Source organism: Pholcus phalangioides, unplaced genomic scaffold (genome assembly GCF_987345545.1).
Source record: "Pholcus phalangioides strain wild (caught in Gottingen) unplaced genomic scaffold, Ppha-v1.0 ptg000015l_1, whole genome shotgun sequence".
Lineage (NCBI taxonomy): Eukaryota > Metazoa > Arthropoda > Arachnida > Araneae > Pholcidae > Pholcus > Pholcus phalangioides.
Genome location: NW_028301608.1, coordinates 112,296,658 through 112,322,376, shown reverse-complemented (window position 1 = coordinate 112,322,376; position 25,719 = coordinate 112,296,658). Strand labels below are relative to the sequence as shown.

The 25,719-nt window shown below is 33.7% G+C and overlaps 1 protein-coding gene across 3 annotated transcripts in view; it reads right to left on the bottom strand.

The window, feature by feature from the left end:
• The window catches only part of LOC149077613 (protein Obscurin-like), a 218,920-nt gene that overhangs the window by 77,633 nt on the left and 115,568 nt on the right, over nucleotides 1–25,719 (bottom strand). For 2 of the 3 annotated variants that reach the window (XM_089245168.1, XM_089245166.1), the window contains 4 exons: nucleotides 24,669–24,833; nucleotides 23,451–23,591; nucleotides 22,026–22,185; nucleotides 8,765–9,409 (listed from right to left, as the gene is read on the bottom strand). In XM_089245168.1, the coding sequence (XP_089101294.1) occupies nucleotides 8,765–9,409; nucleotides 22,026–22,185; nucleotides 23,451–23,591; nucleotides 24,669–24,833 (1,111 nt within the window). The remainder of the gene's footprint in view (nucleotides 1–8,764; nucleotides 9,410–22,025; nucleotides 22,186–23,450; nucleotides 23,592–24,668; nucleotides 24,834–25,719) is intronic. The other variant, XM_089245167.1, reaches the window with a different exon arrangement.

Below are 25,719 nucleotides of genomic sequence, written 5' to 3'. Positions count from 1 at the left end.
GTTAAAATTAGATTTTCGCTATAACGGTATTCGTTAAAACGGGATTCGACTGTATATATATATGTTCAGCCATCTCCATACTGGACTTGAGTTGCCGCTCACCGATAATTTAGAACTTTATAGCACTAAGTCTAAAATTGACAATAATGATTGATAAATAATACAAATTAATATAATTAACTTATATCTATAAATTTCCAAGGTTTAACTCGTTTCACTAACAGTCAGTTGGTTTTACGTGATTAATTCATCAATAAGTGACGAGGGATTAACGATGCCATGGCCTACTCCGTTTATAGGGTCACTCCGTTTACGGAGACATATTTGTACTTTTCCGAAAGTGACTCATTTTAACGAGGTTTGACTACATATAAAATATTATGTTACTCAACTGAATATATTTTTCCGAAGCTTTTATTATTGAAACCCAATTCGGAATTGTTATTCTTCTTCATATGGGGGGGGGGGGGGTTAAAATAAGAATGATCTAAATTGCTTGCATAGATTCCCATGTTGAAATTTTATGATTTCACAGTCTAGGGGTGAACTTACTATTGAGACTTAGTCCAGTTTTTCTTTCACTAGTTTAGCACTTGTGGACTGCATTTCTGGACTTCGGTCAGAATTGTTGAAAATTTGTCTCTTACACCACTGACTTCAACCCACTCATATGTATTTTGCGAACTAGGGAATTTTTTTACTCGATTAATCTATATCTGCTATCATCCACCCTGACTAGTTGTCAGGGTGGATGATAGCAGAGTATCGCGCAATTTTGCTATAGAAATTATTATTTGGATTGAGTGCCAATTTGGCAGAGGTGTTTCCTTTCCTGAGAAGTAATCGATCCTTATCGGACCATCTTTTAAGATAGATCCATCATCAGATGTCCTTGTCACCACAGTGGTGAGCAAAGTTGATGCAGGAACGCAAAAATCATATTTACTTGTTTGTATATTAAGAGTGTCTTTTCTTTACACAGACCAGTATCGAGTTCGGCTCTAGCTGCATGTCCAGTATCTATTGGACAATTTTCTTTGAGATTTCTTTTACCCTCTGATGACCTGATGTGGATAATCATTTCCCAGGACCAGAGGTATTGCCAATCCGCAGTTGGAGCAATGGTTAGAGCACGGGACACACGTGTTGAATGCTGTGTGTTTGATTCCCTCTCAAACCCATCTAAGATTCGCCCGAGTGGCGTGGTGATAAGATACTCGTCTACCACCGTGAAGGTTGCTGTCACGGTCCCGGGTCCCAATTCGGGGGAGGATATAGATAAGCTATTTTCCCTAACGAACTTGAGGCGAGACCACCAATAGAAAGCTGCTCCTTCATTTCCAGCCCGTCTCATTAATAGCAGTAAATTGCAATATAACGATATGGCCATAGTTGGTGTTTGGTGAAGTATAAGAGGTATTGCTATCAAACAATCAATATAAGTGAGACGTTATATATCAAAATCCCTCGGTATTTCAGTTCCATCCACCTTGATACCCTGTATTTTAAATTTTGCTGATGAAAACGATTTCTCAAATACGATGAAATGATCGTTCATATTTTTGTTGTGAATAAAGAAATAACGCTCTTAAGTTTTCAGTTTTTCTTTCCATGAAAAAATAAAAGACATTTTGGTCGTAGTAATAGTGAAAATTGATCGAAACATTTACTAATTAAAAAAAAAGATAATAATATTTTTGAATTAATATTCAAAATCACAAGGTGGGACCACTATGTACTCTTTAAAAAATGTGCTAGCCAAAGGGCACTTATAAATCAATTTCATTTTTTTTCCCTTCGATTACTTCAGGCGTTTAACGTGATAGGGCATCGAAGATCTTCGATTGAACATGGTAAAAGCTAGAATTGCTGAATTAAATGAGCACTATGTTACCAAAAGAGTTGCACTTGAAATCATTATGCTGTTTTTGCATTTTTTTTTAAATGCCATAATTACATATCGGGAAAAAAGTATTCTTTCTGACCTTAAAACCTCATTCTCCGGATTTTCAGAGATTATGACTGCAAAAGTTGTTGAAATAAGATAATATCATATTAAAATGAGATAGTTTGTTGTTCTCATCATGTACTTTTTACTTTCTATTTGACGATGAAGTTCAATTTGTGAATAGAAAAATACCATATAAATTTATTATTCAACCAAAAAAAGCCGGTTCAATAAATATTATTTTTTTTCAAAACCGTTAAAACTTCTGAGGTGTTAAAAATGCTGATTAATTATCGTTTGATTCATGAGTCACTAAAAATGTTGATTAATTACAGTTTAAGTCAAGCGCCACTATAAAGCAATTAAATAAAATTACAAGTTCTTCGGTAGTAAGCCTTCTCCATCCAGCAGATGAGTAATTAGTAGGTGAATTATCAAGTTAGAAAATACACTACATGGCCAAAAATATCCAAACACCCCTCCGTTAAAGAAGACGTGGCCCGTTAAACTGTTCAGCAACTCGTCTAGGTTTGTCGGATGCCAAAAAAGGGCGTTCTGTTAGAATATATTTTGCCGAGCTTCTAATGTCGTGGCACGGAATGATTCTCTGGTGCTGTTTTTCGTGATTTGAACCCAGTTTTTTGGTTCTTGAAATGGAAACTTGAACGAACAAAAATAAAATAAATAAATGGACCCCCCCCCCCAAATTGAGAAAATTCTGCGTACGTCTATGGAAATATTATGTATTAAAATTTTTGACCACAAGTTCAATGGCCGCACATCTACTACTACTTATTCGCACATGCATCTCTCGTACATATTCTTTTACGGAATTTCTAACGAACCGGTACATGCCGGAATATGTGTTCTGATCGTGTGCGGCCCTAACGTACTTATGTTGTAAGAATGGGGCTTGTTTCGTGTTCTTGCTGGTGCTGCCATCTGTCATGCCATATTTCGGAGTGAAGATGGTAAATGCTTGAATTTTCGTATGTTATGTCAGTATCGTGTTTTCTGTCTACTCTCTGAGGAATGACTTTTTTAAATGGGAGACCGGGGCTCACAATCAAGCCTCGAAGTTGGAAAACCAACTTCGGCCCACCACTACTGTGCGTCAATGAGGTTCGAACCTTCATCCTCACGATGAGAGTCCAGATGCCCACACGACCGCACCGCTGGCCGAACACCGAGCAACTGCAACAGACGAATGGGATATTGACGTATTTAAGAACCTAGTGGGAAGAATGCAAAAAGTTTGGCATGTAGTCAGCAATTTATGCTAAGATGACTCAACATCCTATCACCATGCTCATCATGATCCTCTGATTGTACAATTGATAGTCTTTGGATAATCCTGGCCACATAGTATAGCATAAAATGTTTCCCAGTTAAATAAAAACTAAACACAAAAATGCATGCGAGAACATGCAGAAGCAAAATATACCAAAAATTTAAAACATTAAAAATGAAAAAAAAAATTACTTGCAAAAAAAGTGAAAATTTTGCAACAAAACAAAACTGTATATTGGCTTGAAAAATAGTGGAAGAATTTTATGGCTTACATGCCAGTATTTTCTGGCCTATCCGACGCGACACTCAAGTTATTAGAAACATAATTTTGGAGATCTACGGCACCAATACTGATGTTAATTTTATTTTGAAAACACGACTTTCAAGAAATTGACAATAAAATTATGAAGTAAAATAAAAAGTTTAACGAGTTTGATTGCCTTAAATGTGATCGGAGTTAGTTCTTATCAAATATTTGTTCGCATAATTCGAGATAATAGCAATTGTATGAAAGAAGTTGTAATCATAATAACTGCTTAAATAAAAAATTTACGTTTACGAAAAATATTTGCGCCCCCCCCACATAATGCAATTTTTCTTTATTGGCCTATGATTTTAATTGTACGAAAATATAGGTTTTGGTTAAGAATTAAAATACTTTTAATTAATTTTGCATTGTATTTTACTTTGTATACAAATTCTAATCTTAATTGGTGTATACGTTACGGTAAATGTGATAAATGGGTTATTTACCAATCGTATTGGTACGATTGGTAAGCTTGAAAATTTACCACTTTCACTGAAGATAACGCATAATATCTAAGCGTCATTCGTAAATTTGATAAATATTGAAAACATTATAAATCTTATCAGCAATTATGCAAAATGACCAAATGTCGTTGGCATATTTGATAAAAACTTGAAATTTATCGCCTTTATCTATGATTATGCATAATGCCCTAGTGTAATTGGTGAATTTGGTAAATATATAAAAAAAATCCAAATGAGTCTATAATGCGTGATGAATACAGTCTGACACCGATATGATGATGACAAATTGTACTATCGTATCCCTATATAATTATGAAATACATGTATGAATTATCATATATAGTGTGGTATATTATGTAGTACGATTTATCATGTTTACCAACGACGCGACGTTGGGATATTATGCATAATCACCGGAAAAAGTCATCATTTTTTAGTACTAATTAAATTTACATACGGCACTTGGGTACTGTGCATAATTGCCAGTAAAAGTGATAAATTTAGGAAAATTTATCAAATTCACAAAAATTCTCGGCGATTATGAAAAATAACTGGTTTCTATTTATAATAACAAGATTTGTCACATTTACTGTAACATATACATAGTTGCATGGAACCCATATTCTGATTGACACTGGTACTTGGATTAATCAATCACAATTAATAATTATCAATCGATTAACACTGATAAAAACTTTGAATTTAATCGATTATATAGAGTATAAATGTTCATTATTATATTGATCGATGCTACTGTTTAGGTTGATAATTATAACAAATTATTTGAAAAATTCCCGTTCTTTTCAAACTGAAAGAAATAACCATTCGTAAAAAGTTATTTCTGCACTGTGTAATTGTATAACTAAGAATGGATATGATAGTGCATCTGAATAGGTAATAAATTGATAACTCATTAAAAAATTTCATGATAATTCGATTGTCTTGTGAAACCAGTGAAATAATTATAGGGAAAAATAGATTGAAAAAAGATGACTGCAAGACAATTCACAGTGCAAAAATAATTTTTTATTGAGTAGTCGTTTTATACACGATACATTCTGATGACATTTTCTACAGAAAAAAAACGTATAAACGTATATTTCCCAACTTTACAGTCATTAAATATCAATTATCATTTATTACATGAGGATTCATATTGAACTTCGTGAGTTGTAGGAGAATTTCTATTTCAACAACACATTGCGTGAGAAGATTGATTGAATTAGAGTGTTTGATATTTTCTCCGAAATTGATTTATAATTGGAATTGGTATAACTGTTTTTTAAAAATAATGGCAATCACAGTATTTGTCGATAAAAATACAAAGGGTAAATCACACATGCCATTTGAGTATGATGTTGCATTCTCGCATGTACACAAACTTTGAAATGAAAAAAAAAAGAAGAAGAAGAATGTTGAAGCCACACTCTCTGAAACATGCGCATGCCATGATCATGTCTGAAATCTTTTTATTATCAAATCCATTATTTACCAATGGATTTTTCTCATACATTCAATCGATTTCTAATTCTCATTTTATTGTATTATTCACGATTATAAATTGTGCATTAATGTAGTAATTCACATTCAATGCAGGCAAACGTCTGAATCTTGCTTTTTAGAAGATTCATTCAAATTCCTCAATGATTCCGAAATCGAATGATACTAATTATGTAGGCGACTATACAGACGAACACCCAGTCTTTTTTTTTACTTATAATATAAAACAATAAACAGAAATTCTTCCATCTACGGAAAATGATCTAAAAATAATTAGGAATCTTTGCAAAAAAATGAGTGCTCAGATCCTTTAGAAAAACTAGAAAATTCTCACTTTAATTTCTTGAAAAAAATCACAGTAATTGTACAATTGGAATGATTTATGTCAGTAAATAAAATTTGTAACTAATGTAGTCATTTTTTATTTCTTGAAGTTATAAGTACCAAAAAAATGAGCATAATCGGGAAAAAAATCCTTATTTCTGGATATGTTTGGTAAAAAAATAACTTCTCAATGTCCATTAATAATTGGGAGATACGATTTGTAATACTGTACTAGATATTTTGACTGATTGAAAAACTGCAAGTGAATGAGGGTTAGTTCGTCAATGAGAAAATGAAAAAAAAAAAAACAATTTAAAAAGGGTATGCGTTCATGTATTGCATATTTGTTTTCCCATCTGTATAACAACGAATATCTAATGAATTCTTTGCGAGTGAGTTGTTATCGCAAAGTTGTCATTATCACCAAAGTAAATCAAATACGGATGCGCAGTATATGTGGAAAAATGGTGGCCATCAACATTTCTTCCAAAAGAATTGTAGTAATACAGGCGTCCCTCGCCTTACGCGATTAATTCGATTCGCAAAATAGTCGTGTAAGACGAAATCGTGTAAAGCGCGTTGAATTTAACATGAGAAAGATAGGGATAAGAGGTTGGTTTTCTTCACAGAAGTCATTCATTAAGGAATTTGCATTCATTAAAAAAATGTACCCAACGGCAAGAAACTTTTTTTTAATGAATTAATTATTCAAACATAAGAATAAATCCTGTGAATTTAGGCAATATGAATTAATTAAATTAATTGTTTTTTGTCTTCACTACTTCTGATCGATTCTAGTGAGTGTGAATGCTTTCTTTCCTGCAGAGCCTAGCATGACGAGCTGATAACTCTTTTTAATGAAACAGTCGAGATTCGACTGGCAAGCATCGCTTTTCGTCTTCTTATGAAAACTTTAATACCGAAGCCAGAAAATTCCGAATTTTTCTCGCAAATATGAAAATTCTATTTTCATTGAAACTGGTTTTTCCGATTAAATTTCTCATGCTATTGTCAGTGTGTTACGATTGAGCGTTGCCATTGTCAGGCATACCAAACGTTGTTTATCAGTGAGATCTGGTGAGTCGTATCTGAGAATTTCTCTCAGCTACATCATCAAATCCAACGTATTTCTTCGTCAGAGAGGATTATGTTATATAAATATCTTCCATTTGCAAGCTCATTTCCAAGACTAAATTTTGCAGGTTGGAATTACTAAAATCAACCTTTAAAAATCGCGTTATAGCGAAATCCCGCAAAACGAGGGGTACCCGTATCTCGATTACGCTAAGCTCTTGATATCCGAAGTCATTTTTTTGTATAATGAATTTGAAAAAGTCGTTGCAGTATAAAAACGTATAAAATCCCTTTACGTCGTGACAAAGTGGTTCAGCTGCTAATCTTGCGTGTAAGGCACAGTTTTCAACGTACGTACAATATTTGAAATGTTGAGAATTGTACGCTCAAAATAAAGTACTCAAATTAATAGAATTGTATACTGTATTTATTTGATATTTTTACTACTTTCTATAGTCTCCATAAAATATATGGATAATCAAGTTCTCAAAAACATTTCAAAACAATTCAAGCTCAGTTAACCTTGCATTTCAGTTTGGAGACCCTAGTAAAAAAAAGGGGGGGGGGGTGGAAGGAATGATAGGTGTATTTTGTATTTTAAATGAAGAACGTACATTTTTTTTTTCAATTATATAATCATATCTCGAAAAGTTTTCATTCTATTTTAAAACTTTTAGTTCATTGCACAGAAAGTGTGATAGGAATAATCTTTGTGTGTGTGTGAAGAACATGTTGATACAAGCAGTATTTTCTAGTTTACAATGTCTAGCATAAGTACTGAAAATATGCTAATTTTACATAATTAGCAATATAAGTTTTTTTTGCCAAAATATACATGAAATGACATATATATATATGTTCTTAATTTTATACCATATCCAAACCAAAAAACTCGAATTTTATCCAAAGTGAACTTTTTAAAAAAAAATAAGGTACCCCGAAGGAGGGCAGTAGCCCTAAACCGCCAAAATGTATCCTGATACCCAATAGCCACGATTGAAATACAGTAACTAAAAATTGACACGTGAAAAAGTTAACTTGAAATTCACACACGTGCTTTTCATTTCAGAATTTTCAAGTCTCAATTTTCGAGATTTACTTTTTCATATTCTCAATTTTCTAATTTTACTCTCGATTAATAGCAATTTTCATATTTACTTTTGGTGATAATGAAAAAACTTTACGACCAGTTCTCAACAAGCAACAACGGTGACGCATTGATTCAGAAGAATGGGTATACACTGGATCAGCCAATGAAATATCTAATTACCCTGAATATGTGTAACATGCTGAGCAAAAAAAAAAAAAAGAAGAAGACTTTCTAGAAATTTAGCAGATTTAGGGGGAAAATAATCTCAGAATTGCATCTGTTTAACAACATGCGTATTAATTACATATGAACGTACAACATTCACGCATGACTGTGATCTCCAACACATGCATCGTAATCATTCATAATCTCGCGAGAGAAAAGATAAATGGGTACATAGTTTGTAAAGCAACAGAATAAAATAAAATAAAAGCAAATGCAAACACATTAAAAAAATTATATTTGGCACACACGGGTTGCAAGAAAAATCATTCACACTGGTCATAACCGTAAAAAAAAGAGCAGGGAATACAAAACAAACACACACACACACTAGCTCACATTCCATGCGTCAAAGTCAGAAGCAAAAGAAACAAATATATCTTTGGAATCTCTTGACTGGATTGGAAAATTGTTGGTTAATTGATAAACAATGATGGAGGTGAGTCAGAACAATCAAAACAAGTTCGATAAATAATAGCATGCGCACAGGATCGGTACAAGGATTAGGAAATGGTACAGGTATGGATAGGAATGACCATACAAACCATCTGCTGGAGGAGGCGACATGCTACCGGTCGGTGACCTCAAACTACCACTTGCCAGGGTGGCGTTATCGTCACACGTGTCCATACTGTCATCTAACCTAGCGTCCGATTCAGACAGCAAGTCAGACATTACGTGTATGGGTGGTACCGTGAACTGCTGGGTTCCCTCGGTGTCCTCAACCTTCTCACCTTGTTTCTTAGGACCTTCAACTGCACTGCTGGCGGCGGATTTATCCGCAGACGTCTTCCTCTTTTGCGGTCCTTCTTCGTGAGACGTTTGGCGTTTAGTTGGTGGTCGCTGGACCTCTTTGTCTTTTTGGTTACTGGTGGAGTCAGTCTTGCCTTTCTCCGCGGTCGTTGATTCTGTCCCGGTTACCTCTTTTGACGACTGTTTTACCAGAGGACGATTTTCTGAAACCTTTGCGATATCCTGTGCTTTATTTTCAGGTATTTGAACCTCTTCTGAAGCGGATTTTGTTTTCTTGAGCTTTGGTTCTGCCACGCGTTCTTCTTTCTCTTCTGAGGCCTTATGCTTCAGCTCAGGTTTTGTAACTTGAGCTTTGTTGTCCTTGTCATTGTCTTTTGTTTCGACCAGTTCCGATGCAGTTTCTAGCACAGGTTCGTCTTCTCCAAGATCTTCTGGAACTACGAAGAGAAAGAAAGAAGGATATTGAAACATATTATATAGAAAACACGGACATAGTGTTTCATAATGATCTATAACTATTATTGGAACCTTCATAATCCCGTTAGCAGAAAATTTTTTAAGTCCGTGAAACAGGGGTTCAACGTTTATTTCACTATATACTAACGGATGCTCCACATCAACGGACAAAATTTTTGGTCCCAAGGTGTCCATTATTGAGTGAATCCAATGTATTCATATACGAGTAGAGAAATAATTGAAATGACTTTGATAAGGTTTTTAGATATATCGCTGAGATTGGATCTGGTTGAAGCTTGATTCATGCAAATACAAATACAAAATCAAAAGCTACAACAGGCCAATTGGCGAACAAGGTGGCTGAAAAAAAAATATGAAAAATATAAAAAAATTCAAGAAAAATCATTATATACATAAAAAAATGCTGGAAAAAAGTGCATAAAAATATGGTTTCCATAGCCTGAATACAGCAGCCCAATAGCAATAAGGAAAACTAAGAAGTAAAAATATAAACTGCCCATAAAAATATGGTTGCCATTCATTTAGGTATGGATATCTTCTCGATTACTTCCACCCAACTAACCAATATTTCCTCTTGAAAGTGTCTATCGTTGGGGGGGGGGGGAGGGATTCATGACAACCGAAGGTAAGCTATTCCATGTATCAATAACCCTATTAGAAGAAAAGTCCCTGCGAAATGACAACCTAGAATTATCCTCAACTAACAGAAACTGGTGTCCCCGAGTCGAAGCAATGGCGACACAATATTTTATCATCCGTCATTAACGTGTCGATCCCATTGAAAAATCTTAAACACTTTAATCATATCTCTACGACGTCGATTTTGTTCCAAAGAAAACAAATTTATTCATGAGTGAAAATTATTTCTCAGTGAAAAGTTGTCATTCCGTTAACTCTTGAACTTTCGTAGAATGAATGTGGTTATTTTTCGCAGTGTTCGGAGGTTGCTCGTAGATTCTCGCTCCGAACGCCTACATCATTATTCAAGCGAAGTTAATCTGTCGACAATTCCGACTATCCACAGCACGCGACAAAATTCTATCGAATACTCACGCGTGTTTGGGAATTCAAAATACTTCCTATCAGAAAAAAGAAAGTTTTCTTCGCCGTTTCAACCGAAAATATTTTAACAATGAAAAATTTCAAAACAATACCGAGAAAGCATTGCGTGAACGAAAAATACTTCATCTAACAAAGCAAATAAATAAAACACAAGTGATCCTTTAATTTTGAGAAAAATTTGTAATGACATGGATTCTGATAATTCTCCAAAACTTTTTGGGGGGGGGTTAAAACTATCTCATTAAAAACTAGATTATAAAACTGAGTATTGTAGTAATTCGATTAATATACATTTTTTAAATAAAAAAGTTAACGCAATTGAAAATGCTTTCTTTGTCTGCCATCTCCCAGAAAATGCATTTATATCGAGATTTATTTATAAATACATTATTTATACATCAAACAAAAAAAAACCAACAAATTGATGCTTTGTAGTTGTATATAAATTCAGTCAGCCAATAAGATAAATAGAAATTTCAATGTAAGTTTTAAAGTTTTGGAATCTTCGCTTCTTTTCACAGACATTTTGTATATTAGGCAGTCATTACACTATAAAAGTTTTAGAAAATATGTTTTATAAAACTTGAAAAATTCAACAAATAAGCGTATCGGTTACATTTGAGCGAGTACAACCAAAAGGCTTATTGGTTGTTTTTTCCAAATTTTTTAGTATAATGAAGGCCTTAAAGGATATGAAATGCGATTTGGAAATGCCTCGAATGGGATTTCTTAAACATTAAAAAAAAAAGAAAAATATTATAGAAATATTGAGGAAATACTAAGAGGGATTCATGCCATCGCAGTTGAAAGGTTAAAATGATTATTACGAGCAGAATTTTTTAAAAATAATTAAAAAAACAAAAAAAAATTGATTTATTCATCAGAACACTAATATGACATATCTGGCATTAACAATCCATTATTGAAAAAAAAATGAAAGATTATCATTGCTAATAAACCTTTCGGTCATCATCGATATCACTGCAATATATTTTACTGATAGTAATATTTAGAACGCAGTCAATAACAACGTTTTCGTTGTTGATAAATATTTACTTTTAAGAAAAAAAAAAAAGTTTTTTTTTCGAAATATTTTCATATAACTTTCTTCAAATACGAAAAGTAATTTCGGAATCCATCAAGGCTCAATACAGTTTTTGTCAACCTTTCTGAAAACAAGGATCAGTAAAATGTGTGAAACAATTTGACGGACCCCTTGTGCCCTGTATTACGGAAAATTCCTGAAATTTTCGTTTATACTTTTGTCCCGTTTTTTCAACGATACTTATTTGAATATTGAATAAGTAATAAGTAATAAGGTCGTAATACATCCACACACAGCGTTTTCATAATATAAGTTATACTATGGTAATTATGGCAAAAATTACAAATATTTATTTAACATTTATTAGATCCCATATCTTTGTTTCGTTTTATTTGATAGGTTTAACGTTTTGTCCAAATTTTCATGCAGTTTTAACTACGATTGGTGAATGAGCCTATTTCTGAAAATGTATTTTGATGACAATTTGCAATGTCCCGTATTTTACGGATTATTATTTAAGAACCCAGTTTATCAAATTTTATTTTTCTCACTGAAATAGTAACATTAGATCATTTGAATATTTTTTTCGTGAAATATATTTTTGTTTACTGCGATATGTAGAAGTCCCTTATTTCCACGCCATTTCAACCAATAAACTACATATTGCGGCAAAATTCAGTGATATTCCGTATTTGGTATCCCAATTTCCTGCATTGTTCTCGATAATGTATGGTGAACCTAAGTATGAAGGTGCAATATTATTTGGACCCATCAGTTGCAAAGGGTGAATAATTTAATCAAGTCTGTTTGCGGACAACAGGTTGAGAAACGCTGCCGTATTGTATTCATTCTACGATTTCTATATTTAGAAATATAGGCCTATGTACTATATTCCTGCATATTCTTATGCACGACACATCATATATTATGCCTTATAGCATTTTATCAATGATAAGTTGATGATAAGATCAATGATAAACTGCTGTTCAAACAATTGAAGAATCAAAGCAACTTCTAAACGAATTATTGACTTTCACTTATTTCTTTCATATACAATAGATAATGGATCCATGTGATTAAAAATTATTATATGAAGCAAAAACCTTACCTCACTAAATTGATAGGGGCAGAGAATAATTTAATTCGCGGATCCAAAACTAAACACTGAGAAAATCACTCTGGATTGAAATGAAACTCTACCTGAATCATTTAAACGGAAAAAAATAGCTTTTAAAAACAAAAATAAAAACCTGTAGAAAGTGCTGTCACAGAGGGTTAAATTTAGCGATTTGGAAGAACACACAAGATAGAGACTGACGATGAAAATGAGAAATTTGGAAACTTTAAACAGAAAAAGTTTGGTTAGACCAAGATACGTGGCAGTGAAGTATTAAAAAGCAATTTTTTTCGTATTTATTGGGTATATAAACATGCATAATAACATCGTAGAGGTCATAAAATACCGAAAATAAAATAGCGAAGAATAGTAGAACTTACGTAGCAGGAAATGATGGAGAAAGAGGCCCTCTTGATGCTCGGGCAAACCGCCAGGGAATTCGCAAAGGATAGTCTTTTTACCACGGCAAAAGAAAATCGAGCGCACCAAAGCTCGCAAAAAGTTTTCTTGCCGTTAGACGGCGTTTCATCCACACAGACCCTGACTCTTCTTCAACAAGATTAGGGTGAAGCTTCTGTTTTGGTCGAAGCCATTTTTAGAGAGAGTGACGCTAAACACAACGGGGAAAAAAGCAAGACTCGACTCAAACGAGGAGGCGAAATTAAAAATAAAGAAGAGTTTAAAAGAACTGAGTCACTTATCATTGGCTTTCTCCAGGTTTATGTAAAATAAGAGGAGACGAAAATCGAGTGAAGGTGAAAAATTGCTGCTCCAGTGACTGCATTTTCGATAAGGAAACATCTAGACGAAGGATGTCGTTAAGTTTTCTTTTTGGAGCGAGAATTATGTATCACATCAGCTTGTGCCACTTTGAAGGTTGTTGTGAATACAAGTTGTAAAAGGGGTGCGTTAAATTGCTTTTGGCTGAAAACAAAAAAAAACAAAAAAAAAAACCGGGAAAACACACTGAAAGATTGAGTGAGAGCCTACATCAGGTCTTTGAAAAATATCTCTAGTGGCCCGTTTCCGAGGACAAGAGAATGTGACCGAAATTTTTCTTGCCAAAATAAAGTCTTAAAAGCTTTTTCCATCGTTACAAAAAAAAAACGATTTATTTTTGACACTCTTTAAATTAAGCTTTTCTTCTCACACATTAAGTTTTCATGAGAAATTTTGAATTTGAAATTTCAATTTCGTGTATCAAAACGGCAGAGAAATACTATACTGTGATACCTCGGCTAACGAAGATGATTAATCCCGGAATCATATCCATTAGCCACAACCCGATTTTCCCAATAGGTTTCTTTGCAAAATTGCCTAATTCGTTTCAGGAACTGCCTAAAATTTTCTTTCATAGAACACTATAAAAAATAAGAAAAGTGACCGAAACGCTGAGATCAATGATTTTACAATTGTATGAGAGAATTTAAAGGCAGATGAGATACGGAAGATCTTTTTATTTTACACTATGACTGCTATGCAGTCTGGTTCATAAGCCATAGAGAAAAAAAAAGGTATGAGGTGGTTTAATATATGCACTAAAAGGCATTTTTTTCATGTATTTTCTCTCAGCATTCATGTAAAATGAATGGTTAATTTCATTTTACATGAAATTGCTCAAAATCTTCGTGAAAGAGAAAGAGAGGTTTATTGGGTAGCGAGTCCGGGGTGGAAATAAATTGATCTTTTTTTATTGACTCACAAGGAAAGGGTCCGAAGATGACGTCTTTAAAACGTTTTGAAAAAATTATACCAATTATTCTACTCATTTAAATATGCACAAAAATATTAAAAGATCAGGCGGAATCATTATTGGTCATTCAAAGGAATTGTAAATTCGGTATTATATATATATATATATAATATTTTTAGAGGCCAAGAATGATTTTCAAAATCTCGCAACCCTGGAGTATTACTGACGCCATTCAGACAACACATGATCAAGTACAGAACAGACATAGAAAGAGAAAGAGAGAGAGAGAGAGAGAGAAAGGGAGAGACAGGAAAAAAAGAGAAATGCAGTAATTAGTTTCTAGAACAGAGAAGCTGAAAGAAAGAACGGAAAAAAGTGAAAATACAGTAGCCACCACTTATAAGTCTGTGTTAAAACAGCATTTGGTTTTTGTTTTGTCGATTTGTTTGTTATAAGCGGTTGATTTTTATAACCAGTGATTCTTATAAGCGGTGGCTACTGTACAGGTTTTTTTGTTTTTTTTTATAGATATCGCCAAGGAGTACGAGAGGCAATGAGACCGACTGTTAATAACATTTCTAAAACATTTTTGCTTCTTTGATAATTGTATTCCGCCGATGATTTGTTGTTTTTATGTGTTTATGTGGGTGAGATGAATGTACTTTAATTTGTTCATAGTTTTTTGAGGACGACACCTTGGGAACCTTTTTCTTGCCATTGGATCAAGTTTGATTGGCACAAAAAACTAATTTTGCTCACAACGCGTTTGCTTTATGTTAGCGCATCCATTCATATCGATGAAAATGTTTATTAGCCGAATCTGTATCAGACCGAATTCGTTAGCTGAAGCATAAAAAAGGAAAAAAAATCTTGATTAGCCGAAAAATTCGAAAGCTGAGCCGTTCGTTAGCCGAGGTATCATTGCACTTGATTTACACTATAACGAAGTAAAGGAAACTCTGAAGAACAGAATACCCACCTAAAGTTACGCGATAGGTGGGACCGAAAATGACGGTAAGTGTAATTTTTGCGTTAAGTCGGGATGATGGATATTTGCAGACCAGATGAGTAGTCATTCATGAGCATCACATTAAAAGAACTATTTCTTAAGTTTACTTTTTTAACGTAAGACATTAGGCATGCAACCAGTCTGTAAAAATGACAAACCTTAGGATTTCAAATTGAGGCATAACGGCAACCAGAAATGTAACTATGCCGAGTTAAATTTTTGCACGGAACGGTAAGGAATCCTTGGAATTATAAATTGATATTCTTGAAATGGCGGCTGAACAAATTATGAAAATCCCTTTGGCTTCCTGGATGAACAATTTGGGAGTCCACATAGTGTATATTTATTATGTGTCCATTCGCGCGCGGGGCTACAGTGGTGGTCGAGTGGTTATAGTGACGGACTCGCGATGCGAGGATCCGGGTTCGAACCCCACAGTGGTGGTCGGCTGAAGTTGGTTTTCTGTGGTTCCCAACTTCAAGGCGCAAATGCGAGCCGATCTCCCCGTTAAAAAGTCTCGCCACAGAGAGCAACAGTCCTACAACGGTAAATCATTCAACCATAACACTTCACTCATAGTTAGAAAAACTGGGGGCAGATGACAGCACTACACATAACAAGCATTACACAGAAACAAACTTTACGTCAGGTTGCACTACACGTACACGCACATTCCCGCATGTACCGATTCGTTGGGGGTTTCGCGGGGGGGGGGGTGCATGTGTGGTGTAGCAGTAGTAGGTAGGGCCTCCAAAAAATGGCTCGGGGATCCCTGATGTTCTTAGTCAGCCACCTCGTTGGGCAATTTGCCTGTTGTGGCGTCGTATTTGTATTTGTATTACATGTTTTTTTTCTCTTTTGCATTCCTTTCTATTGTTATTGTCTAGTACTGTGTAATTTGTATGTTTGTGTATTTTTTGCAATAAAAAGAAATGCTGAACGTTAGATAGAGGGTGCTCCCCAATAAGATAAAACGATGAGATTAAAAAGCTGGCCGAAACTAAGCGAATGATAGAAGCATCAAAAAGTATATACCGTAGGGTGCATAAGAAAGTCCTTTTATCTTGAAATAACTCGAGAACCGTTGATTCAAGAAGCTTACTTTTAGTTGGAAAAAATATCCAAATAACCCGTAGACCTCTGATACATCATTCATATTGCAAGGGCTCGTATGGTAATTTAAAAAAAACAACACATTTTTTGTTGAAGAAGTTGCCCTGTTTTTCCTTATCCCAAGAAAACAAAATCCATGCTTATACGTGAAATATTCACTGGAATATTTGAATTCGGCAGTCACTGAAAATGAAAGAAAGAACCTCATAAACTAAAGGACAAGTTCATTCTACGCTTCAAATGCTGTTCTTTCCGTCATTTTCAGCGATTTTCGAATACAAATATCTCGGCGAATATATATATTCGCCGAGATATTCGTAGAATATTGATGACACGATGATGGTATATAATACATCATAATACATGATACGATCCAAAAGAAAACTTAACACATTGCAAAACAGCTTGATACAAAAATTAAATCAATCGTCACATTGTACGTGCAGTAACAGCATACGATGCCAAATCAGAAGCGCAATATCTACCAATAGATGCCATAAGATACCAATATGAATAAGAAAAAAATTAAATCGAATTTTACTGCACTTCTAATCTTTCTAATTGAGTTTTTCAAAACAGGGTCACCAAATAAGAAGTTAATTTTTTAAATTTTAAATAATAACCATACAACCCCTTGCAATATGAATAACGTATCAGAGGTCTACGGGTTATTCGAATACTTTTTCCAACTGGAAGTATACTTCTGTGATCAACAGTTCGCGAATTATTCCAGGATAAAGTGACTTTTCTGTGACCCTGTATACGTACGTAAATGAACTGAAGATATTTCTTTCAGTGTTGAAAACTTGAAAGTATAAAGTTCGATTAGAAAATTATAAAAACTAATTATGATTATCAGAAATTTTTTTTTCTAGCAATGAGTTCACCGCAACAGATGCAATATACGCAACCTGTGGAGGATACAGTTAGAGTTTTCTGTAAAGACACATTCTCTTATTATATCTGAACTCAGTGAAGAAAGGCTGGGACAGACAAAGATCAGACATGCTTTTCCCCCACGAATATATTTAACGTTGAATACTGCCGCCATCTATCGACTCGCTTGATCACTAAAGGAATAAGCAGATTGAGTAGGAAAAGTGGCATAGGTTTAACCAACACCTTCCATAGCAGGAAGCCTCCGCGCGAAGCTTTGACGTCCATGACGTCCTTTGAAGCTCGTCCATTTCACCTGTGGCCATTGGATATAGCAGTCCGACGTATGCGAAATCTTCACGTTTTTTTGCAGTATATCTTAATGACTTTTCTTTCAAACCGAGCACAATTAAGGTATATCACCATCTATAGGCAATTTACTACCTAGTGAGTTGTGCCGGAAGTATAACTGTGTGTGTACCTAACAGTCTGAGTGCGTATGTAGTGTCGTTTGATTTTTCAGTACCGTCATCTATATTTCAGATGTGAAGTGAGTGATGTGTTATGATTGAATTACATTTGTACTGTTTGTAGGTCTGTTTCTCTTTATGGGGAGATACTTTTTAAAGGGGAGATCGGCTCGCATTCGCGCCTTGAAGTTGGGAACCACAGAAAACCAACTTCAGCTGATCATCACTGTGACGACGGTGGGGTTTGAACTCGGGTATCCACGATGCGAGACCGTCACTATGACCACCACAGCGGCTATATCTAATGACTACAAGTGAAATAGGTGACGTCACGAGCTTCCCACGGAGGTTTCCTGCGATGAAATTTTTTTTTTTTTTAACACACAACTGGTGTGACACTCAAGTTTCTGATAAGCAAAAATTCAAAGCAGAATGAGTCGTTGTCACTCTAGGGGTACTCGAGTATGTCGATAGATGGTGACACAGTATCCAACATTCAACAAAATTGTTGGTGTGTGTGTGAGTAGATATTATTTCTATAACAATATTTAAATGCAACAAAAGCAGTAGCAGATTAAAGTCGGTTGAGGCCACGGGCGCAAAAGAAAATATTGGGCCCCTTGAATTAAAAAAGAGTGCAAAGTTTGGGTTTTTCGGGGGCCCTTGCGCTTACTGCTAAATCCGCCTCTTAGAACAGGCATTTCAAATGTATGTTTAATGGTTAATGTACGCTGTAACTTATATGTTTTTAATTATTCGAGTTGAAGAGTGAAAACTTATTGATAAATTTTTCTTTAATTAAAAAATTACTGGCACAATAATAGTTGTATAATGAGCATAGGATATTAGTTTGTGTTTCGACCAATTGCTGATTTAACTGGCATCTGAAATTACAGTAAATTTTTCTTAGTGAAAATAAGTAAATTTAAATAGTGCAATTTGTTTTGTAAAAACTGAGTAATCTCAACATAAATTTGAGAATTACCTTTATATTGTCAAAGATATGTCTTTAGATATACATTTTTCAATCCTGCAAATTACTGTTATCGGACGATATAGTTTTCTTAAAATGCTTTAAAAACATTCGTCGGGCATATATACTTTGATATCTATTGAATGATTTTGTTAATGGAATAGATAAATACAACTGGTTAATGTTATTTACCAGGTGTTAACACCAATCTTTATTGCATTAACGATTGACGGTTCAGAATCATGACCAGTTTCTCAGGGATCGATCATCATAAATGTATCAGAGAAACAGTAAAACACCTCCCTAGCGAAAATTATGTATCACACGTGAGCCACTTTGCGCCACTTTGAAGAGTGAAGTGAATACAAGTTTTTAAAAGAGCGTGTTAACCACACTTGTCAGCTGGGTTTTTAATATTTTTCCATTCCATTCATATTTCTATGACTAGAAATAACAAACAGAAAATCACACAAACGCTTATTTTTTTAATTTAAAAATCTCAAAATTTTGATTCACATATTACCTTTTTTTTAAATTACTTTTTTTTTCAAATAGCTCTTATTTGAGTTTTTTTGCATGGAATATAAATAATCTACTTTTTAGATAGAATTATGTAAATGAACTAGATTGTAGGTCTATGTAGTTACTAATTAGATTACAAAAGCATGTATCATTATATTGTGCTGTTGCATGAAACCATAGCATTTGTGAAGATTTAGTTAAATGTTTACTTTTCGTTAGCGCTCTCTAGGGAAGAAGATCACGCAAGCCAATTTCGGAAAGAAGAGGATGCTCGTGCCTGGCACGGGCAAGTCAGGCAACAGGTTAAATTGCTTTTGACTAGAAAAAAAAAAAAAGGAAAACACGCTGAAAGATTGAGTGAGAGCTACTCCCTTAGGTTTTTGAAAAATATCTCTAGCGGTCCGTTTCCAAGACAAGAGAATGTGACCGAAATATCTGTTGCCAAATTCGAGTCTTAAAAGCTTCCTTCGTTGCAAAAAATCCAAAAAAAAAAAAAAATAATAATAATAATAGTAATATAATAAATAAATAAAATAAATAATATATACAAAAAACACACACACACACACAAACACACATCAAGAAAACTCCTTAATTTTGACACTCTTCCCGCTGATTGTTTTTATACATTCGAACTTTTAAAGTGAAATTTCACGTTTGGAATTTCTTTTTGTATTTTGTGAATCTCCAAAATGTGATGGCAACACATTATACACTGATTTAAACTATTTTCGGAAAGAATTTTTTGATATTTACGATAATACACGGGTATTTTTCTATAATACACAGTATATTTTTGAAACTGGATGAGTGACCAGTAATTAGATGAATTTTTAATTTATGAGTCCGCATTATATATCTTGATGATTACAAACTGCTTATGTATATATATAAAGTATATATACACGAAGAAATTTTTTATTGCCCATAATAATCAGAAAAGTGATAATACAACTTTTAACTAGTTATCTCGAGTGAAACATATTTTATCCAAATATGGCTATCCGTATGTGTATATGGGTCTCTGTTTATTACTGAAACTAAACGTACCTTCTGTTTTAAATCATATTGCGATTTCCATAAATATTATAACTGTATTCTAAACTCAACAAACACGTCCCACATTCTATATATATAAACACCTTTTTTTTCCTTTATATATATATATGCGAGTGATATTTTAATTTTAATTTACCATTTAAAGTAAAGTCACAAATTTTTCCGAATAAGATCTAGTTTATTATTTTTGAGTGACGTTGGGGTGAAATTTCATCTCCGTGGCAGTTGTGCCGAGATCTGTACACTTTGGAATTCTGGACTCAATGGAAATAATGTACACATCGTATATAATTGTCCTTCAGTTGAATGCCCCCGTGTTCATCGTAAAAAATATGCTACGCCACATTGTAAATTTATTAATTTTACTGCAGGATGGATTAATACTATTAATAAATACTAATTCATCCAATAGGAGAGGTTTATGTTAGACATATACAGTCAGTTTCTTCAACAATGTTTGTTTGCTTTTATTTGAAATTTATATTTAATTATTTTCCCCCGTTCCTTTTTGAACAATTACGATGTATATATAAAAGGTGTTGCCAATCTTTGCAAAGGGCCAATAGCCTATGTGCTAATAAACGCGTTTGGACTTACTTTCTATAATGAAATAAAGAAAACTTTGAAGAGTTACAACGAAATCACCAAACTTACGCAAAAGTTTAATTCTTCAGGTTAAACTTTCTTCTGGAACAGCATTTTTTTTTAATTTTTTTTTTGGTGTTAAGAATACAATTGGATTCAGACCTCGTGTTTCGGACACCTGAAGAAGAACACTCAGAAGAAGATTTGGCGTTAGAAAAAACATCTTTATGGAGTTTAGAGAAAATTCGTACTTATTTTTCAAAAACTATGGTTTAGGTAAGTATTATATAAGATTTTTTTAGTGTGTCCTTTTTTAATCCCTAAATATTTAGGGATTAAAAATTAACAAAGTATTAAGAAAAGATCTATGCAATGCTGAGGTAAATATACATAAAAAAATGCTTAAGAATGTTCAGTAGTTCAAAAATAACTGATCAACATGTTTGATAACTAAATCCCATCTCTAGATAGTCGGTTTGTACCTGAGGACGTTGAGAATGAAATCTTCATCGTTCATACATCGACTCATTTATCCGCTAGCTATGTGTTGAAATAGATACAGTCGAATCCCGTTATAACGAACTTCAAGAGACCGTAGAAATAACTTTGTTATAATGAAATTTCGTTGTACAGGAATTTCAGGTTAATTAAAATGTCCCTATGTAAACTTATCTGGGGGGATTAAAAAGTGCTCGTTAAAACGAGAATTTCGCTATAAAGGGATTCGTTAAAACGGGATTCGACTGTACATACATCTCGTATGGTGAATACTACAACTGTAGGAAATTCAATTTTAAATCGTTTTGAAAAGAAGAGTCTAAATGAAAAAACATTTTTGATATCACTGCTATAACACAAATAATTCTAAATAACCCCACTTTAAAAGAGTTTACGAGAGCTTACGAGCACGTGCTAAAGCACTTCAATTTTTCTACTGATGTCAAAATCGCCAAAAGCTTAGTTATCTGATCGTAGTAGTATTCACTCTACGATTTAATGTCATCAATAAAAGAATAATTTAATTAAATTGCGAAAATTCGTTGTTATATTACCTTGTGAATTGGAGCTGACATCCTTCAACCAGCTCGTTTTTTGCTCTTGAGACTTCGACCTCATGAGTAAAGGAAATCCTAATTTTCCCTTCTTTGAATGCTTCACTAAAATCTTCAGATCATCGTCAGGAAGACTTTCGACGAATTCCACTTCTGGAATCTGTTAGAAAAATCCAAAATGGGATTAAAAACTCATCTTAATATAGTATCCTGATGGTTAATAAAAATTATATGACAATAAAAGTCAATTTGCTATTAAGGAAATAGGAATTTTCTGGACATTATGCCGAAGTGAAAAAGGAAAGAAAAATCAACTGGTCGACGCAGAGAACTGAACCCAGGTCCTCTTGCGAACCGGAAAAAGTGCATTACCACATACACCACTGGACACATGACCCTGCCTTTCTTTTTTCATGAACTGTGGCGTAAGGCACTGAAGTAGAGGCATTATCAGCCTCCCCTAAACTTCAGCAAATAGCGCCCAGCTGGAACGGTAGAGTGAGTAAGACGGTTTTTTCTCAGAAATCAGGGAAGTAGATTAAATAAATTTATGGAAATCTATCAAAGTAAGTATTACTATGATTAGACATTTATCACATTTGCCATAACATATATATGTAATAAAATAAAATTTTATTTTCTCACACGGTTCCCCGTATATACAAATTTTATTCTTGCATTCAATGAGAGTCAAACATTAGTGGATTTTATGTTTCTGATCACCGAGATGACATACATTCAACCTGTTGTAAAAGGGCATCTCCCAGAAGCAACAACAGTTTGATGAAACATATTCATTATAGTTTTTTACCTCGTTAATACCGAATTTATTTGCATTCGGCTCTCATGTGATTAGGGAAAGAGTTTGCTTTACTGAACCGAATGTATTTCACAGTTTAAAATTTGTTTGGCCCTCAAACACATTCATTTAAACATATTTCACAGCTGATCCACTAAAGCAAGATATTTTTCGTCGGAAAAATTGGTAACTTGGTGAAAATTATCATTGAAAAAAAAACCAAGTATCTCAGCAATTGTTTCACTTAGAAACATGGAATTTTCTCAATTTCATCATTAAATGCAGTACTCAACGTTACTAGATATCACTTGTAGGGATTGTAGAAGAAACAGAAATTTTCTATTTCAATGCATAGTGTCTTAACAAATGAATATCTATACATTATTTGAATATTTTTTTTAATTGGAAATATCCAAACATCCCATAAGGGTGTATAATGGCTTTAGTTTGCTTCTTGTATAGTAACATTTTATTTAAAAATATAGTTATTTAAATATTTTATTTGTGATATTCTACGTTGGCCCAGGTTTTTAAGCAATTGTATTCATATTGTAGAGAATAAATGAACATCGCGTAGTGTTTAATAAATAATAATAATACTACATGTATAAGACTGTATTGCTTACTTTGAATATATTCGTAACTTGGAAAGCTTCTGCTCCGGTTGCAGAAACTTGTTTTTCTGCGATGACGATCCTTCCTTTGAACAGGAAAACGTATCTTTCTGAAGCAACTTCGCTGTTGTCTTCAAAAACATCAAAAGAATCCTGAAATTTACACAAAGAAAGACCTTCAATACCATTTGATATCAATATTTATAATTCTCTTATTTTACTCTCCGTTGCAACGTTTAATTTTAAAATCAAAAGACTAGTTTATTTCCTAGTTTTTCCAATATCCAAAAAAAAAAAAGTTTCAACGAGGATTTTATTTGAATTTCATGTTGTAAACATCATTAGTTGCCTGTAGCTATTCCTTCTACTCAAAGTTATTTTAAAAAAAACTATATTTTCTGAATATATATATATATATATATATATATATATATACCTCATTTACTTTCTAAAATTATTTTTGACATGTGAATCTCAATAGATTAGATTAGCGTCTTTGAAACAAGGTTTTTTCAACATTCATGATATTTCAATGATGAGCAACAGAATCGATAAAGTCAATTACATTTTTGCCCTTTTTTTTTTTAATGTCAAAAAAGAGTCATATGAAAAAATGATTTTACTGAAAAGTTTCAGCCACCTCTCTGGGCCATCTGCCTGTTGTGGCGTTTGTGTTTGTATTTGAAAATAGATATTAATATAAATGATAATTAAATAATTTATCTTTCTTGTTCGAGGCAACATGAATGACTAGCGATTCAAATCAGTGACACGAATCGACAGTGATTTTGGTAAGGAAACATTTAAATTTTTCATCATAGTATAATCAAGTGTAGTTGAATCAAATTGGATTGATATTAATTACCACTGTTATAAACCGAAATGCGTTTTTTTTTCCATTACTGAGTTCAAACGATACAGCGAATCAGCAGTTGTTAAACTATATTTGATGTGTTTATATGAAAAGTTGCAACCGGCTTACACACTGATTTGACTTACGCGCTTATTGTCGATCTCACTTATCGCGTAACTTCAGAATACAACTGTACTGATATTCACTGGACAACCACTGCCACAAACCCAACTGGTTCTGTTCTTGATAAAAAAAAAACACCCAAAGAATCAAGTTTTCGAAACAAGTTAGCTGGTTGCAATACTATTAGAAGGATAAGAGGCCTAAACTTTATAATGTAAGGGTATTTCTCTATTGTCTATTGAGGAAATACATACATGTCTAATGATTCTTCCGAGTTTCAGCATATCCCCTGTGCAACCTTGCATGGCTTGAATGCACTGAAGATCTTTCGTCCTCTTGTTGATGCTATGAATGAAGTCCAACGCTTTCTGAAGGTCATTTGTGTCCTCGTTCAATCGACTCGAGTACTTGATAATTTCCTTCGCAATGAGAAAAATACAATTATTATTCATAAACAAGGGAAAATAGCAACTGATATAAAATCTGAGCAATCTGATAATAATTCTCTTTAACTCGTCAAATGTTGTTTTTTTCGCGCTTTCTTTCAATGAAATATATTCCCCCCACAGAAATTCACCCCAAAAGTGGGAACAGTATTCTGGAGAAAATAGGAAAAAAAAGATTATGTATTTATATTCTAGTTAGATTATTATTATTTTTTTGCATGCTTCCAAATAAATGATCACTTACGCAAACAAGTTTAAGCTATTCAATTACAGCATACGATGTGGTATACAGAGATTGAAGGGGGGGGGGATGTCTATGAGCTAATATTATTCATTGGAGTACGTAGCGATTTTCAGCCGTGGAGAAATGTGTTTTCTTATCATTTATTTCTCGTTTAAAAACAACGCTCGTTTTTTCCCCTTTAAATACAAATACAATGACAAAGGCCATAACAGGAAAATTGCTGAGCGAGATGGCTGAACAAAGATGGCCATGAAAAATATGGATGTAAATATAACCAAGATGAGAGCCACAACCAAAATGAAATTTTAAAACGAGAGATTAAAAAACTTCCTACAATACGAATTGTTTTTATAACTTTGTAGGTAAAAATGACATCCAAGCAATGGGTGTTCGATCACCCTCCAGTATTTTTGGAATGTGTCAGTGCACATCAGAATTTATTCAAAAATCAGAATTTTTGTACATGTAGCTCAAGCCGAATACCGGCACCCAGGGGTCTAAACAACTTCCGACGTGCCTTTAAATTTAATTCCCTCCATTTAAGCTGAGCTTTCAGATTTTTAGCAGCAAGTATAAGTCAGCGCCGTGGAATGAAACATGTGCCAAATAAAAAAA